Source organism: Penicillium chrysogenum, assembly GCF_028827035.1.
Source record: "Penicillium chrysogenum strain IBT 35668 chromosome Unknown utg000004l_segment0_segment0, whole genome shotgun sequence".
Classification (NCBI taxonomy): Eukaryota; Fungi; Ascomycota; class Eurotiomycetes; order Eurotiales; family Aspergillaceae; genus Penicillium; species Penicillium chrysogenum.
Genome location: NW_026622752.1, coordinates 173,310 through 190,089, shown reverse-complemented (window position 1 = coordinate 190,089; position 16,780 = coordinate 173,310). Strand labels below are relative to the sequence as shown.

Genomic DNA, 16,780 nt, shown 5'->3' with positions numbered 1-16,780 from the left:
CCGCCCACTAAAAATGTACTAGCGCGCTTTCCCAGTGTAAGATTTGTCAATATAAGACACCTCTCCTCTTGGTTTCTTACCAATTGACCTCAGATAGCTATGACTAACTCGTATCTTCTAATATCCAACTTTTTCAGTAGTTTTCAAGGCCGCTTCCAAGTTATAAAAGGTATAGTATTTTTATGACTGGCAATACCGGCAGAATATAATGGCGGTGTCCGATTTCCCTCTGAAAACTTATCAGGAGATCCCGCCCCGCTCTTCATCTCCCTCACCGCCTTCCTGGTATCTCACTTGCGAATGCTTCATCCCTCCGCCTACTTCAAAACACATCTCAACCAGGTATGTCTCCCCATTTCTACTTGAACTTTTCTCTGGCTGATTTGATAAATTTTAGACCATACCATCGATATGGAGAACGCCCCAGCCTCCGAAGGGAAAGATCCCTCTCTCTTTCTGAGTGAGATCATCGGCGCGCCGGTGATCGTGAAGCTGAATTCCGGAGTGGTATACAAGGGTACGGGCTCTTCTTATAATTGCCACTGGTTTCACGTCTAATGCGCCTATAGGTGAATTGCAATCGGTTGATGGCTACATGAACATTGCCCTCGAGAAGACGGAGGAATATGTGAACGGAAAACTACGACGAAACTACGGGGATGCTTTCGTGCGCGGAAATAATGGTTTGTTGACCCCTTCTTGTATTCCAATCTCATCAGGGCCGCGACGGATTTCTGACCGGAACCTACAGTACTGTACATCTCTTCCAGTTGATCCGAGAATACACTGTTCGATGTTATTGATTGCGCCCACCTACGAGAACCTGCAGGTGGATAAGAAAGACACTCTTTGAGTGTAATCGCAATGATTTGGAAACTTCTAGCTAGGAGGACAGAATGCAAGCCTAGTTGGGATTGACCAACACTTCTCATGAGACTGTTGACCAGACTCGCGAGCCTGGGGTTATGGAGGCTACGTGCCTGGGGGTTACTTTTCTATCTTGCTTTGTATGAGCTCAACATTGGAGCTCTTAACTATAAGCCCATCAACTGTTGCCCAGGCTGCTTGGTAATATTTTCTTGTGATGCGGCAATGTGCCATTGGCCTCGTGTTTTAATGCAAAGTACAGTCACACAGTAATACATGACATTTTAGTGGACCCTGCGATGACTTAGTTATCCTACCTATATACATAGATATGTACGTTGAAGGTTCGTTCCTGGAAAGGTTGTACTATATTCTACCCCCCGCCGAAGATCCCCGGGGCCATAGGTATTGATTAAGTAAGCTGTCTCAAGTCCCCGCGGCACTTAAAGGTTCTTTCCTCGCGCCTCTCCCAGGACTTACAGAACTTTTGACCGTCACCTACGAAGATGTTACAGGCAATCAAGTTCAGCAAGGGCAACCTTGAGATCTTGGATCAGTTACAACTTCCCTTCGTCGAAGAATATATTCCCATTCGGACTACAGAAGATGGATGGCACGCCATCAAAGATATGAAAGTTCGAGGGGCACCTGCTATTGCTATCGTCGCAATGCTTGCCCTCGCCGCGGAACTAACCTCTGCTGTGGATAGCGACAAGCTCTCACAATCACCAGAAGGGGTGTGCCAATATATCACAGAGAAGCTTGCTTATCTGGTGACGAGTAGGCCAACTGCCGTCAATCTCGCTGATGCTGCGCGCAAACTGGAGGCCGTGGTGACCGATTGCACGAAAGCACCGGGTTCTACCGGCCATGAAGTCGCGACAGCATTTATTAAGGCGGCAGAGGATATGATGGGGAAGGACCTTGAGGATAACAAGAGAATTGGACACAATGGCGCAGAATGGATCGCCATTCATGCAGCCAAGGGGAATTCAGAAGTTGCTGTGTTGACTCACTGCAACACTGGGTAGGGCTGATTCACTGCGTTATCCGTTATCCGTCGTATGTTGTCGCTAACCCTAAATCACTAGCTCTCTCGCTACTTCTGGATATGGAACCGCATTGGGTGTGGTTCGTTCACTGGCCGAGAAGAACACCCTACGTCACGCTTATTGCACAGAGACTAGGCCCTACAACCAGGGGTCTCGCCTTACAGCCTTCGAGTTGGTTCACGACAAAATTCCAGCTACGCTCATCACGGATTCTATGGCAGCCGCTTTGCTCGCAGATACCAAAGTGGGAGTAAATGCAATTGTGGTGGGAGCTGATAGGGTAGCAGCCAATGGTGACACGGCCAACAAAATCGGCACATATGCCCTGGCTGTCTTGGCAAAGTACCATGGTGTCAAGTTCCTCGTTGCAGCGCCACGCACGACAATCGATATGGCCACAGCATCAGGGAAGGACATTGTCATTGAGCAACGTGCAGCATCCGAGGTGACCAGCATCAAAGGTCCCCGTGCGGGTTCTGAGGCCACCGATCAGATTGCGATTGAGACCGTGAAAATTGCCGCGCCTGGGATCAATGTCTGGAACCCCGCATTTGACATTACTCCTGCGAGTCTGATAGATGGGATTATCACAGAGGTTGGAGTTGTAGAGAAGGGAGCCGATGAGAAGTATCACTTGGGTGGACTATTCGATGGCTCTACTTTTTGATCATGATCTGTGCATGGTTGATGAGGGTCTGTTTTATCGACAGATGTAGACTCCGCTGCAGCAGTACCCTGCTTTTCGAAAGATGCCAAGAGTTCATCAACTTGGCTTTCAATTGCGTTGAGTTGATTTTCCAGGGCCGAGGCAGTCATTTCACCCCTAGAATGATGTAAATATCATGAATTCACATTATGTAAACTATAAGTGGACTCACGTACTTTGCAAGATCTGCGAGTGCCTATATCATAAGTTAGCTGTGGTGCTAGAGGGGAGGGGATGTAAGAGGGATAACGCTGCCTAGCAGCATAGTTTAACGAACCAGATGCCCGTTCTGGCTGACGAGGGAGGGGGACTTACTTTCGACAGATCAAAGTCTGCATCCGGTCCGGACATGATGAGTGTTCGTGGTTTATTGCTGAGTACGAGGGAGTTTCGAAGACAAGATTGTCCGCGGGATGCGGGATGAGGCCCTCGACACGATTAGTCATCCCGAACCCGAGATAGATTTCCCCGATAAGAGAAGAGAAAAAAAAAACCTCTTCACTATTATCACCATCTACATCTCGTCATCATGGGTGTTCAGAAGAAGACTCGCAAGTTTGCGCTAGCCAAGAGGGCCATTTCCATGCGCGATAATCGCCTGTTCGTCGCAATCACGAAACGCAGTTCTGTTGCGCTTTGCTAACATCGGTTATAGGAAGCAAAACCAAGATAAGACAGAGAAAGGCAAAGAGGCAAAGAAGGATGATCTCGTCAGAGAGGCGTAAGTACACCATATACGTACTACCAAAAGAATCGTACTGATAAGTTCGTTTCTAGCCCCCAAGCTCCCTCGTCAATGTTCTTCCAGTTCAACACGGCCCTTGCCCCCCATACTCCGTGCTGGTTGATACCAATTTCATCTCCCACACCATTCAGCACAAGCTCGAGGTAATTCCGACCATGCTCGATTGCCTGTACGCCAAATGTATCCCTATCGTCACCGACTGCGTCCTTGCCGAGTTGGAGAAGCTTGGCCCGAAATACCGACTTGCTCTACGTGTAGCCAAGGACCCCCGGTTTGAGCGAGTCAAGTGCGACCACAAGGGAACATATGCCGATGACTGTCTGGTCGACCGAGTCATTAAGCACCGTGTCTACATTATCGCCACAAACGATCGTGATCTCAAGAGACGTATTCGGTATGTAACCTACATTTTGACCCCATTTCGCTCCAGCAGCCAAATTTCTAACAACACAATAGCAAAATTCCAGGAGCACCCATCATGAGTGTCGCTCGCGGCAAATATGTGATTGAACGACTTCCCGATGCCCCCGAAAAATGAGCGACTTGAGCGATTTATCCCAGTCGCCTATCGCTGTTGCGACCATCCACATGATACCCACAAAAATATCCGTTTCTTTCTTTGCCAGAAAGGTGTAAAACAACATATCAGACAATTTTCGCCTTCAGACACCGGGCAAACAACCGACCACAACACGCAAGACCGAATGACCAATTTATGCTGTCAATCGCCCGTATCCGATCAAACAAAATGACTGCACTGAGGACCAGCAGCGTCACTCCTCCCAGGGCTGGTTCTAGAACTTTAAACCTATGTGCCAATGGAATGAATCATTTGAAGGACCCGGGGCTTCTCAGGCAAGGTTATACAATGGCACATTTATGTCTTCTCCATCTATGATGACCACAATGCAAATGTTTTGTAATTTACAAAGACGCATGGATGTCAAATCCCTAGCTGATTGTAGCCATTGATCCGAGGCTTGTGAGCCGTGCGGTCTTTGCGAAGCACGTAGTGCATTGGCTTGCAATGTATATTGTTATTTGTTAAGCATACGTTTCTATCAATCGATGAACCGCATGCCGGACAAGACGAGTGCTGGCAAAGCTCCGTATAATCCTTTGTCGCGACATCATTATGTGTAGTGGTGGTAAATCCGCGAGTAGTGAGCTGGAATCAACCAAGTCATCACCAGGAGCTGCGATATCGACGAGCTGCTTCAGTATTCGTAAAGAGTACAGTCCAGCTTGCATTTGGGCAAGAAGGTGAATGTCCGCCCATTTAGTACTTTGCGCCATATACCCATTTGTAAGAAAACTCTCTAATTCCTTTGCACTAGGAACTGTGGTTGTGCCGGATCCATCACGATAGATATCGGAAAGAACAAACAAAAACCAGAAGCTCTCCGCTGCCAGGCCATCGTCAAAGGTAGAATGTGCAACGGCAAGACGTCTTCGGAGGAGTTCCAGGCCAGAGGTCACGGTCTTTGTTCCGCTTAAAGCGATCTCCTCGGCCACGATCCTTCCACCTCTGCGAACGAATTCATGGACAACCGGGAAGCGCTTGGAAGCAGGACGGGAAATGTTGAAAAAAGAGTACCCAAGAGACCTATATGTTCGGCCTTGTTCCCAGGCACATCGCCTGGAAGAGTCTTCGTTCAGAATGCCGAGATAGACGTGCGGCTGTTCATCCACGCAGTATATATCAGGAAGTTCGTACTGCCAAAATAACTCTGATACCCTCGGATCCAATGATTGCATGGACTGCGCTGCTTCACGTATCACCTCATTATCGGCGGTCTCGTGTTGATACTCTCGAAGAAACTCCAGGTAATCCGAGGAAAGCTGAGTCGCCTTACTGCTCTCCTTAGATATCCGGGCAAGTTCAGCAAAACGCAGGTGAGCATTTCTTTGCAATTCGTAAGCAAACCACTGAATGCTTGGAATCCCCAACCGGCCAGAGAGCGAATGAGGACAGATTCTCAGCCCCCGGATATCTGGCTGGGCCGCATCCCAGACACCCGAGGACGTTTGCACCGAGTCTAAAAACAAGACTGCGCCGTGCTGGCCAAGGTCGTGAAGCAGGAGATCCGAATCATCTGTCAACACTGCACAGCCGGTAAGTTTTGCCACACGGGCACACTCGACATCAGCTTCTCCCGGCACCATGACGGTGATGTCGGCCCAGGGGTAATCAGTATCCGCGACAAGACAGCTGATATCATCGTCAACCTCTTTCCGAATCTGTTCCTTGTTCCACCGGCTGCGCAAGTCCTCAAAGACCGCCGATACCATGAAAGGATTCTCTGGAAGACCTTTCCGTCGCTGAGGCAAGCCCCGACTGCACCAGACCTGCCCTCGTTTAGTCGGGATCACATCGCGACATTTGGGCGTCGCAGGCAGAGACAGGTTCCGACGAGCCAATTCCAGTCGATGTCGTGACTTTTCAATTCTGGAAAAGCGGACTTCTCGCTTGGAGATAGGCAAGGCACCATCGAAGCAAATCTTATGTCTAAAGAACAGAGAGAGAAAGGAAAATGATAATCAGACGATAGCTGTGTTTCAGACTAGTGCGAGGGCTTACATTTTAACACCCAGTCTGGTTAATTCGAGAAGGAGGCTGCTCACCCCACGACTGATCTCGTCGCAGGTTGGCTGGTAATCAAGGACATCGCTGTTTGGGTCCATCCAGCCTAGGAGTCGACGGTAGACATGATATACTAGACTGGGTCCGTCAATGACAACGGCTTGGACTTGTGGAAGTCCTGAATCGTTTGCCCTCCCATCTAACAAGACACTTTCGGCATATGGGAGCAGGTGCCGGGTTAAGTGAGGGATCCCCATAGCCAAATGCGTGTTAAAGCCCTTCTGGTTGTGGGTTGTGGATTATTTTCTTAGGGGAAAAAAATTGTATTAGTCAGGGATGATGAGGCGGCGGGAGTTCCAACTTTGGGTATTTCTAGTCTCTCTTTAAAATTGAAACATATCAATGGACTTAGAAGCTGCCGAGAAAGAAAAGAAGATGGCATCGAGATAGATAGGATCAGGGTCAGCACAAGTTGGGAAAATTCCTACAGAATCACCAGATTTATAGAATAAAACGCATATATATATTCAACATAACAAGCATCCCTAGATAAGAGAGAAAACGAAAGGCACTGACGCCCCGTGATATTTATTCAGTAGTCCAATTCAAATTACCGAGCAGATCGCAAGAATCCGACCACTCCGCGACAGTAGCCCACCAGCTCAGCCAGGCGCTTTCCCTCCCGCTGTTGCTCAGCGGACCAAGTTGCCAGAGCCTCTTGCAATAGGCAATACTGAGGCTCATCTTGAGTAGAGCTGAGGCTCACAGTGTCGGCATGGATTTTCAAAAAGACCGCCATCCAAGCATTGACAAGCTCAAAGTCTCTCTTTGACTTCAGGCGAGCAGTCAGGGCAATAACGAAATCGGACAACTCAGAGTGTCCATCACGTACGCGAGGATCAAGTGAACGAATTTCGAGATCTGCCTTGGCCGGAGATAAGGTCTTGAGATGGTCGATGAATGAGTTAAAGTCACCGGAATCATGGCCGGACGCCAACGATCGAGTGAAGATAGATTGAGGAGCACTGGGGTTGCCACCATTTTGCAGCTTGGCAATCCGTAATCTTTCGGCTTCGGCGATTTTGGCCACCGATCCGGCATCAGTATCCTCAGAGCCGGGGATTTCCTTGGCGGCCTCGGGCCCACTGGAACCGAGGAGAGAAGGAAGGAAGAACGGAGCCTTCTCGGGTGCCTTGGGAGCTTCCTTGGGACGATTGCGTTCCTGTTGTTGAACCGTTAGCTAGGGACTTGCACTTGGATAGGGATAGAAACATACGCGAATAGTGTCAAGGTGAAGCAATGACTGCCATCTGCTCTTGGGGACAAGACTCAGAGTCATCATATCGTGTTGTAGTTGTTCCGTCGCCAGTACTGGGCCCTCTTCCTCATCTTGCTCGGTAGTATCCGCAAAGGCAGCTTCAATAAGACCAGCACCGCCTTCTCCTGACGTTGCCGGGAGCCCAACGTTCTCAATAACATTCTCGTCAAGATTCTTGGTTGTCACGGGCATGAAAAGGCTGCGGTTGCTCCAAAGGCTGATGCCAATGCTACCGGCGTGTGCGGTGGCAAGGAATTCACCGGTTGAAGACATGGCCAGAGCGACACACGTGCTTGAGACCCGGAAGATGTCAATCAAATGCCCGGTGGGCATGTCCCATACGCGTACTACCGAGTCCATGGAGGCAGCAACAATCCATCGTCCATCATTTGAGAAGATGAAATCGTTGACCTGACCCACACATCCCCAGAATTCACGAACGAGCTTTCTGGTCTCGAGGTCAATCACACGGATCGAGAGGTCATCACAACTGAAGGCGACTAATTCGCTCGCCTTGCTATAACGAAGTCCAGTAATGGCAGCCATGGGGTGCCAGTCTAGCTCATCAAGGAATTTCCCAGAGAGGAGATCCCAAAACTATATTCCAGCAAAGGTCAATTTATGAATCTCTAGTAAAAGGACGGAATGGCGGGACGAGGCGTACCTTGACTTTGCCATCCAGACCACAGCTCACAACGGTACGGTTCAAGCTGTCAATCATCAAGCCAGTCACAGCTTTGGTGTGTTTAGACGCCGCAGCGACCGAAGCCTGGGCATTGGATTTGGTGGTACGGCCAGCTGGGGCGCGAGCTGGGAAACTTTGTCTGTGCAAACCTGACTGCATATTGAACATGTCGATAGAACCTCCAGCTGATCCGATGACAGCGAAAGTACCACATTGCGAAACCGTCACACTCTGTCAAGAATGTTAGCAAAAGAGAAAATTGTTTGATTATATTTAGAACTTGCGCACCTTGACTTCTGTTCCATCACTGGTTGCAAATGCCCACCGGCCTGCTTTCTTTTTGCCCCAGAACCAAGTACGTGCGAATTTGTCTCCGCGATGACCAGTAACCACACTTTCCCAGCCGGTTGCATTGGAAGCATCGGCGTTTGTAACCTTCGGGTTCGACCAGATCGGACCAGAAGCGGTGACTCCCATTCCGCCATCACGGTTGAGGCTGCAGGCAATGCATGTGACTTCAGGAGCTTTGAGATCCTCTGAACTTGAAATGTTCGATGGCCCTCCCTTCTTAGCCTTGCGTTCCAAGCTACCTTGCGAGACCTCGGTATGCTGGCTGTCTTTGCGCAGACTAAGCCCCCAGAGACTGCAATCCTTGCTTGCGCTAAGAAGCCACTTGCCGCCAGATTCGGAACCATCCGAAGATGTCGGCAGAAAATCGAGAGCGCTGATAGCAGCAGAATGTCCGTTTCTTCTATGAAGAGGTCTGGGAATGGGCGAGAACGGCGTTTCGTCGAAGATCCAAGTCTTCAAAGAATTGTCGTCGCCCGATGACACGAGTACCGGTTGTCCATCCAAGAACTCAACACGATTAGCGCCCATGGGCTTTTCACCACTTGAAACTCGATGGGCCCCGCGAAGAATGCCCGCAATACGACCTCCATTGTTCAAGTCCCAAAGCGTGATATCGCCGCTACCACTTGACGCTGTGGCCATAACACCTGAGCTGCGACCATCGTGACCAGCACCTAGTCCGTCGCCGCGGAAACTGATGGATGTTACCGGGAGACCCCGGGATGATGCGTTCTTGAGAGATAAAACCAGTTGACCTGAGCTCACGTTCTGAATAGCCAAAGCACCGCCCTTATAGGCAATGGCGACAAGTGATAGAGCAGGCGTGGGTTGAATCGCAGTTACAGCCCCAGCATCTGACGACAACGAAGGCAACGTGTGAAGAAGCTTTCCGCTGCGAAGGTTCCAGATATCGACCGCTCCGTCCGATCGGCCCACAAATATCTTGTTCAGGTAAGTCGGCATATTGCACATTACCCCGGTGTAGATCTTCTCTCCACGAGCCGATTGTGGCCGCAGACTGGCATAGTGCTCGTATGTGTCCGTTTTCCAAACCTCGAGGCCACCGGTCCAGCAACCAACCACCCATGAACCAAACACCACCAAGCGCTCAATGGGTCCATTTAGATCTGCAGGGCCCTCAAGGACAGCAACTCTTTTGCCGCGCTTGAAAACCCAGACACCTCCGGGGGACTGTGACCGGAGATGGCCCCAAGCTGCGAATACCTTATCCTGCCACGCACATGTTGCCGTAATGATCTCCGGTGTTTGCGGTCGACTCAGGAAGATGAGGTTCAAACCTCGGCGCAAATCATAAGTCTGCAGCGAATGGCCCACGGAGGTTGTGATTTGAAACGTCGATTTACCTAGGCGCACCGATGTAAAAGGAACGGGCGTTGGCGACACCAATCCTAGCGTCTTTATAGCGACAAGTCAGATTAGAGAAAACAAGCGAGCCAGATGTGTGTCTCAACTTACACGGAAAGGAGCAAAGATTTTGGAACCACGTGTTCCAGCCTTAACTTGCGATACTCGTTTCTGCCTCTTCGCAAGAGGCAGATCGAAATTATCGGCCGAAGGCATGCTGATATTGAGGGACACACTGACGACAATGGATATGTCAGAGGGTTCAAAGTAATCAGAATAAACCCCTTAACCTTCCAGACGATAATTTTGTTCTGACGTGAACACCAAGTCAGTCACGAAATGTATCCAAGTAGTCCAAGTCGTCTCACTAGCTTTGTCTTCTTTTTTTTTCCCGATGTTTTTTTTCTGCCCCGCCTAGTCCTGCAGGCCTCAGACCGCCTTCGAGCGGATGATGTACGGTTCACTCGGGTACAGAATACCTTCAGATGATAGGATTATGAAGAATATCTCTTGGAAATAGTATGACTTGACATGAATTTTGAGTTCTCGTTTATCTTCCATATATTCTTCCCTCTAAAATCAATTCGCCGACGGCCTTATCGGAGACTGCTTGGTCTTATCAAGACGCTATCAAATAGTGGCATGATGTATTGGAGACTTTAGCAAAAAGTATCTGGGTAGATGGGGCAATTGTACTTTTGAATCTAGTATGCCGTACACTATAGGAATACGAGGAAGCCCAATGAATCGAATACGCAATTTAGCATAATTTCCAAGCCCTTCAATCTGATCATGAGCGAAAGGTACAAACTTGAACCAGCGAAAAGGCCGTTCTTTCTCTCCGCCTATGCAAATGCGGTAACCCCCATCATATATTTGGTAATACAACCTTGGAATCCCAAGAGCTTCCAGGTTCCTCTTGATTGTCGAAGAATTTCTGTTTCCCCATATCGCCCATTCCCATTGATCAAATTTAGCTTGATGCGATCAGAATTGATTTTAAAACACGATACTGTCCAGACAATTGACCCCTCATATGGATAATGCCGCTGAGCGCAGCAACGGCTCTTCCGCCGATGCTGGACCCTTGAGACTTGCTCAACCGAACCTCTCGTCGTCTTTAGCCGATATGGACTCCGATTACAACGACCAGACGCCCACAGGCCCCGTTACCGAACCTACAGCAGTGTCAACTAAGCCTACGTCACACTCAAAGTCGACTCAAAGCCAACCAGGAAAAGCCGATTCGGGATTTGATCATCGCTCCCTCAGTCGGACGGGACAATCTTCACGCTCTTTAAGCCACGCAGCTAGAAGATTCAGTGGAAGCACGGCGGCCAGTACTGCTGCAAGCTCTATCAGTGAGGTGGAATCCTGCTCCCTAAGGCCATGGAGGATCGGAGTCTGTGCCTTGGATGTGAAAGCACGCAGCAAACCAAGCCAGAATATCTTGACTCGACTCCAATCCAAAGGCGAATTCGAGGTGATCGTTTTTGGAGACAAGGTTATTCTCGACGAAGCAGTCGAAAATTGGCCGGTGTGTGACTTCTTGGTCGCTTTCTTTTCCGATGGATTTCCCCTGGACAAAGCCATTGCGTATGCTAAACTTCGCAAACCGCTCTGTGTTAATGATCTGCCTATGCAAAAGGTCTTGTGGGATAGGCGGCTCTGTCTGAGAATTCTGGATCACATGGGTGTTCCCACTCCGAAGCGACTGGAGGTCAACCGCGACGGCGGTCCAATTCTAGAATCTGCTGAACTAGGCCAGCATATCTATCGCCTGACTGGCGTGAAGCTCGAAGGCCCAGAGAGCGGAATTGGTGGCGGTGCTCCTCAGACCAAGAATGTCTCAATGTCCGAGGATGGCGAGGCCTTGATTGTTGACGGCAAAGTGTTCAAAAAGCCCTTTGTTGAAAAGCCTGTCAATGGCGAGGACCACAACATTCACATCTACTTCCCCAACGATCAACAGTACGGCGGCGGTGGAAGAAGACTTTTCCGAAAGGTCGGCAACAAAAGCTCAGAATATGACCCCAATCTCACTGTTCCAAGGTCCGTCACCGAGAAGGACGCAAGTTATCTGTACGAGCAGTTCCTCAGGGTTGATAACGCGGAAGATGTCAAAGCCTACACCGTGGGGCCAGACTTTTGTCACGCAGAGACGCGCAAATCCCCCGTGGTCGACGGTCTCGTGCGGCGCAATACCCACGGGAAGGAAATACGATACATCACGAAACTTGGCAAGGAGGAGGCAATAATCGCATCGAAGATCTCGAATGGATTTGGTCAAAGAATTTGTGGCTTTGACATGCTCCGCGTGGGAGACAAAAGTTATGTCATTGACGTCAACGGCTGGAGCTTCGTCAAGGACAACAACGATTATTACGATAAGTGTGCCAACATTCTCAGGGATATTTTCCTGGAAGAAAGGCGCAGATGCGAGGGGATATCGGAATCGTCCGAGCCTCCTTCACCAGATATAGGCTCATCCAGAAGGAGCACGGCAGGATCCCACCGCCAAACGCTGAAGACATTACTGAAGTCTCCTAGCACTTCCAGGCTGTACGGTCCAAGCCCGAAACCTACTGATGCTTCAGAGTCATGTACTCCACCACTGGCGTCATCTGGGGTAGAGAGTACTGATGTTAGCGCTGCTATCAGCAAGTTGAATTCCCGGGAAGCCCACTCCACTAGTCGTGGATATAGTCCCTCGAACACGAAATCTCCAGCTCTTTCGGTACAGCACGCCAATGATGAAGCCCTTCCCCCTCTTCCTGCTTCCAAACACTCCTGGAAGCTGAAGGGCATGGTGGCGGTGATTCGACACGCAGATCGTACCCCGAAGCAAAAGTTTAAGTTCACATTCCATAGCCAACCTTTTGTGGATTTGTTGAAAGGGCACCAGAACGAGGTGGTGATTAAGGGGGAAGCTGCATTGTCCAGTGTTTCTGATGCCGTCGAGATTGCTATGGAGAAGGGTCTCGAAGACATAGAGAAGCTCAAGTTGCTCCGGACATCTTTAGAGAAGAAGGGCGGTTGGCCTGGTACCAAAGTTCAGATCAAGCCAATGTTCCGCAAACGAAAGCCAGAAGAAATGGGAGAACAGGGCCCACTGCAAGCTTCCACTCCATTGTCCGAGGGCAAGCCCTTTGACGAGCCCCCTGCACCTGTGCCCAACGAGGGTGGAGGACTCACGCCAGAGACCGAGGACTTGCGCAGATCACAGACACGAAGCGATTCTATCTCAGGTGCGACTTTTTCTCGGTTCTCCGCCGCCGAGAATGACTTGATCCTGGACAAACTACAGCTTGTGATCAAGTGGGGCGGCGAGCCAACACATGCCGCGCGTTATCAATCACAGGATCTTGGAGTGAACATGCGTGATGATCTGAAGCTGATGAACAGGGAGGCGTTGAATAACGTTCGCGTATTTACCAGCTCAGAACGTAGAGTGAGCACCAGTGGTGAGTTTAATTTCCTCCTCGAGACCTTCATCAAGCTAATAATATTCTTATAGCGCAAATATGGGCGTGCTCATTTTTGGACCAGAAGGATATCCCTGAAGACTTGATACAAGTTCGGAAAGATTTGCTTGACGACTCAAATGCCGCCAAGGATGTCATGGATAAAGTCAAGAAAAAGCTGAAATTGCTTTTGCGGGAAGGGTCTGCGCCCTCACAATTTGCTTGGCCCAAGGACAAAAATATTCCAGAACCTTCGGTTGTCCTTGCTAGAGTAGTTGAACTGATGAAGTTCCACCGGAGTGTCATGCGACAAAACTTTGAGAAACTCGACAGCGCACCGTACATCTTCCCGACTTCATCCAATGAGCCTGAAACCCCGAGCCAACCAACATCCGTGGACGGATTGGATCCCCCTGGCATATCCGACATACAGGGCCGTTGGTGCGCGGGTGAAGATCCTCGACTCTTTAAGGAACGGTGGGAAAAGCTCTTTGCAGAGTTTTGTGACACCGAGAAGGTCGACCCAAGCAAGCTTTCCGAGTTATACGACAGTATGAAGTTCGATGCACTCCACAATAGGCAATTTTTGGAATGGGTTTTCATGCCACAGGACAGTCCCCGTGACTCTGATGAAGATCAGAAATGCAAGAACGCAGCTAAGGCAGACGCGAGCGCGGAGGGGAAACCTGGCCAGGAATCCGGGAGCGACAAATCCGAAGAGCGTACCGAAAGCCAGACGTTTGCTCATCGCTTTGGGTTGAAGAAGCGCATCTTTGCTTCCGAGTCGCTGCCGCACCTTCGGGCATTAGATGATTCATACGATCATTATTTCAAACTCTTCCCTGGCTCCCAATCCTCCAAGTGCAAGGTGGATGAGCGGCTTTCGCAGCTCCGGGAACTGTACAAGCTGGCCAAGGTTTTGTTCGACTACGTGACGCCCCAGGAATATGGTATCACCGACAGCGAGAAACTCGAGATTGGCCTCCTAACATCTCTTCCCCTTCTTCAAGAGATTGTTCGAGATCTAGAAGAGGTGCAGGCTTCGCCGGATGCCAAATCTTTCTTCTACTTTACCAAGGAATCTCATATCTACACCCTCTTGAACTGCATCTTGGAAGGTGGAATTCAAACCAAGATCGCCAGGAGTGCCATCCCAGAACTTGATTATCTCTCTCAGATTTGCTTTGAGCTGTACGAAGCTCGGGACAGTGAATCGGACTCCTACTCCTACTCCATCCGCATCTCAGTCAGTCCTGGTTGTCACGCATTCGACCCGCTTGACGTGCAACTTGATTCCAGGCACTCCATTGGTTGCACCCCACGCCGAAGCCTAACAGCCCATCAGGATTGGAAGGAGGTGATCGAAACGTTGAAGGCGAAATTCAATACGTAAGTTGCCTGCTCTCTTAACTTTTCTGGACTCTTTACTGATCCCCGCATGCAGTGTGGAACTACCCAAGACCTTCATCGCGGTAAACCTCAGTGACAAGCATAGCCATCATGATGGGAATTCACCATCGCCTCCACGTGGTCTTTCCCCATCTCAGGACTAAGATCGGTATCCCAGGGACATTGTATTTGTGATGATTTTTTTTACTTTATTTTGTGACATATTTGGATCGAGTTGCTTTCTTATGTACCACACTGCCTTGTCGAGGCTGTATCATGTATCTAGTAGAACAATGTACCTAGCAAGACGAATATTAGCAATCTCGAATTGGATACGTCTGACATCTACACTTGCATATTCATGCATCATTCAGGTATTGCATACCAGGCTAGTCCTTCCAGTCCTAGTCCATATAGATCGAGGCAAGAGTACAAGAATCCAACCATCTATTTTCTCTCTGGGATAAATGATCTATGTGTACATTATATGTTAATCGATGACCAAGTGATATTATAATCTCTTGATAGCTAGAAACTCTGTCGTCTTTTTACCCAAGTAGTACGACATAGGTGGAAGTCCGGGTAAGCCGTAAACCCCGCCCTGTCAGTTGTTGGTTTTTTCCCCCTCACCTACATGCTCAGAGATACCAGAGATGTCTGAACCTTTGGCCGTCAAAATAGTGGACAACACCCTGAAATACACGTCTCACGCAGGGATTGAGTTTTTGGTTGACTTCGACGACATTCTCTGCGTGTTGTCCAACCATGTACCCACGTATAGTGTGCTGTTCTTCCAGAAAACCGAACCAGATGGCCCCAATTCTGAGGACTTTTCTTTGAAAAAGATCGATATCGAGTCCCTCCCTGCAGCACTATCTCCGTTTGTGATCAAGATCCCCAGCCACCTTCGGCATGAAGATGAACCACCTGTCATCCAAGTTGTGGTATCTAGTGGATCAGGAACAGGGAAAGCCAAGACAATCTTTCAAGATGTTGTACGGCCTCTACTTACATACATTGGGTTAGAGAATTACGAGCTCTACGAAACACAGTCGGCGCAAACTATCAGCGAGCTCACGCGATCGAAATTCTTGGAGCGGGCTCATAATGGCGTCCCTCAGACCATCATCCTTCTTTCTGGTGACGGGGGCCTCATCGACATGCTCGAGGGCTTCTACAAATCCAAGACGGCAATTGGTGTATCTCCCAATATTGCGTTGATTCCTTGTGGGACAGGGAATGCCATGGCAAATTCTATTGGATTGCGATCTGGTCCGGTGCCAGGTCTTTCAACACTACTTCGAGGCAGTCTATCTTCTATACCGGTCTTTGCTGCCAAATTCTCACCTGGCAGCCGGCTGGTCATTGATGAAGGTCGTCAGCGAGCCGATATCGACACCGATGTTCACCACACAATATACGGGGCCGTTGTTGCGAGCTGGGGGCTCCATGCCGCATTGGTTGCAGACAGTGATACATTCGAATACCGCAAATTTGGAGTCGATCGTTTTAAGATGGCTGCAAATGAGCTACTTCATCCTTCGGACGGCACTCCGCCTCACCAATTCAAAGGCAAAATCACATTAACCACCTCGGATGGCCCGGGCAAGGCCCGTTCCAAAGAGGCCGTAGGTGGACTTGAGCACATGTATGCGCTTGCTACACTCGTTCCACGACTTGAGAAGGAGTTCTTGATTTCCCCAGACTCAGTGCCGCTCGATGGACATATGAGGTTCATCCGCTTCGGCCCCATGTCGGCGGAAGACGCGATGCACCTGATGACACTAGCCTATCAGGGCGGTCGACATGTGATGGAAGATACGGTCACCTATGCTGACGTTGAGCAAGTTCGAATCGATTTTGAAGAAGACGAGGAGAGGTGGCGACGCGTTTGTATTGATGGGAAGATCGTCGCTGTCGAAAGAAACGGTTGGGTGGAGATTTGTAAACAACCTAGCCGTTTGTTGAACTTGATCCATTAGATAGAGATTCACTAGATTGCGATCGAAATATATATTAGATTAGAACTGAAGAGTACATTGATACATTGTTTCAAATGTTATAAGTAAGGGCCAGTCCATGGAGTTGTTGATCCCGTAAAGGGAATGAAATCATGTGCTTTCCGTCATCCCCGAGATTGGACCCCCGTAGACCACCACACTCCACCCATGCCAGCATACGGCATGCGCCAGCAAATGATATTGTTGTCTCGCTAGTCTCTTATCTAGCGCCTTGGAATTTGCTTGATTATAAT

The 16,780-nt window shown here is 49.4% G+C and overlaps 8 protein-coding genes across 8 annotated transcripts; 5 read left to right on the top strand and 3 right to left on the bottom strand.

The window, feature by feature from the left end:
• Positions 1-411: 411 nt before the first annotated feature.
• N7489_005967 (U4/U6-U5 snRNP complex subunit LSM6) lies at positions 412-774 on the top strand (the record flags this gene model as incomplete). Its single annotated transcript, XM_056711717.1, has 3 exons — positions 412-517; positions 570-683; positions 752-774. The coding sequence occupies 3 exons, from the start codon at positions 412-414 to the stop codon at positions 772-774; spliced, it is 243 nt and encodes an 80-aa protein (XP_056565432.1).
• Positions 775-1,373: 599 nt separating this feature from the next.
• Positions 1,374-2,586, top strand: N7489_005966 (S-methyl-5-thioribose-1-phosphate isomerase; the record flags this gene model as incomplete). Its single annotated transcript, XM_056711716.1, has 2 exons — positions 1,374-1,894; positions 1,959-2,586. 2 exons carry the CDS (start codon positions 1,374-1,376, stop codon positions 2,584-2,586), a joined length of 1,149 nt encoding a protein of 382 aa, XP_056565431.1.
• Positions 2,550-2,976, bottom strand: N7489_005965 (uncharacterized protein; the record flags this gene model as incomplete). The annotated part of the gene is made up of 3 exons (XM_056711715.1): positions 2,550-2,742; positions 2,802-2,821; positions 2,941-2,976. The coding sequence occupies 3 exons, from the start codon at positions 2,974-2,976 to the stop codon at positions 2,550-2,552; spliced, it is 249 nt and encodes an 82-aa protein (XP_056565430.1).
• A 178-nt stretch (positions 2,977-3,154) lies between these two features.
• N7489_005964 (rRNA-processing FCF1 family protein) lies at positions 3,155-3,908 on the top strand (the record flags this gene model as incomplete). The annotated part of the gene is made up of 4 exons (XM_056711714.1): positions 3,155-3,225; positions 3,281-3,346; positions 3,411-3,764; positions 3,827-3,908. The coding sequence occupies 4 exons, from the start codon at positions 3,155-3,157 to the stop codon at positions 3,906-3,908; spliced, it is 573 nt and encodes a 190-aa protein (XP_056565429.1).
• Positions 3,909-4,414: 506 nt separating this feature from the next.
• Positions 4,415-6,211, bottom strand: N7489_005963 (PIN and XPG domain-containing protein; the record flags this gene model as incomplete). The annotated part of the gene is made up of 2 exons (XM_056711713.1): positions 4,415-5,879; positions 5,952-6,211. 2 exons carry the CDS (start codon positions 6,209-6,211, stop codon positions 4,415-4,417), a joined length of 1,725 nt encoding a protein of 574 aa, XP_056565428.1.
• A 353-nt stretch (positions 6,212-6,564) lies between these two features.
• On the bottom strand, positions 6,565-9,889 carry N7489_005962 (rRNA-processing protein UTP21; the record flags this gene model as incomplete). Its single annotated transcript, XM_056711712.1, has 5 exons — positions 6,565-7,176; positions 7,231-7,869; positions 7,937-8,188; positions 8,246-9,724; positions 9,785-9,889. 5 exons carry the CDS (start codon positions 9,887-9,889, stop codon positions 6,565-6,567), a joined length of 3,087 nt encoding a protein of 1,028 aa, XP_056565427.1.
• An 820-nt stretch (positions 9,890-10,709) lies between these two features.
• Positions 10,710-14,690, top strand: N7489_005961 (inositol polyphosphate kinase VIP1; the record flags this gene model as incomplete). The annotated part of the gene is made up of 3 exons (XM_056711711.1): positions 10,710-13,137; positions 13,191-14,526; positions 14,582-14,690. The coding sequence occupies 3 exons, from the start codon at positions 10,710-10,712 to the stop codon at positions 14,688-14,690; spliced, it is 3,873 nt and encodes a 1,290-aa protein (XP_056565426.1).
• A 489-nt stretch (positions 14,691-15,179) lies between these two features.
• N7489_005960 (diacylglycerol/lipid kinase family protein) lies at positions 15,180-16,508 on the top strand (the record flags this gene model as incomplete). The annotated part of the gene is made up of 1 exon (XM_056711710.1): positions 15,180-16,508. One exon carries the CDS (start codon positions 15,180-15,182, stop codon positions 16,506-16,508), a length of 1,329 nt encoding a protein of 442 aa, XP_056565425.1.
• Positions 16,509-16,780: the final 272 nt, after the last annotated feature.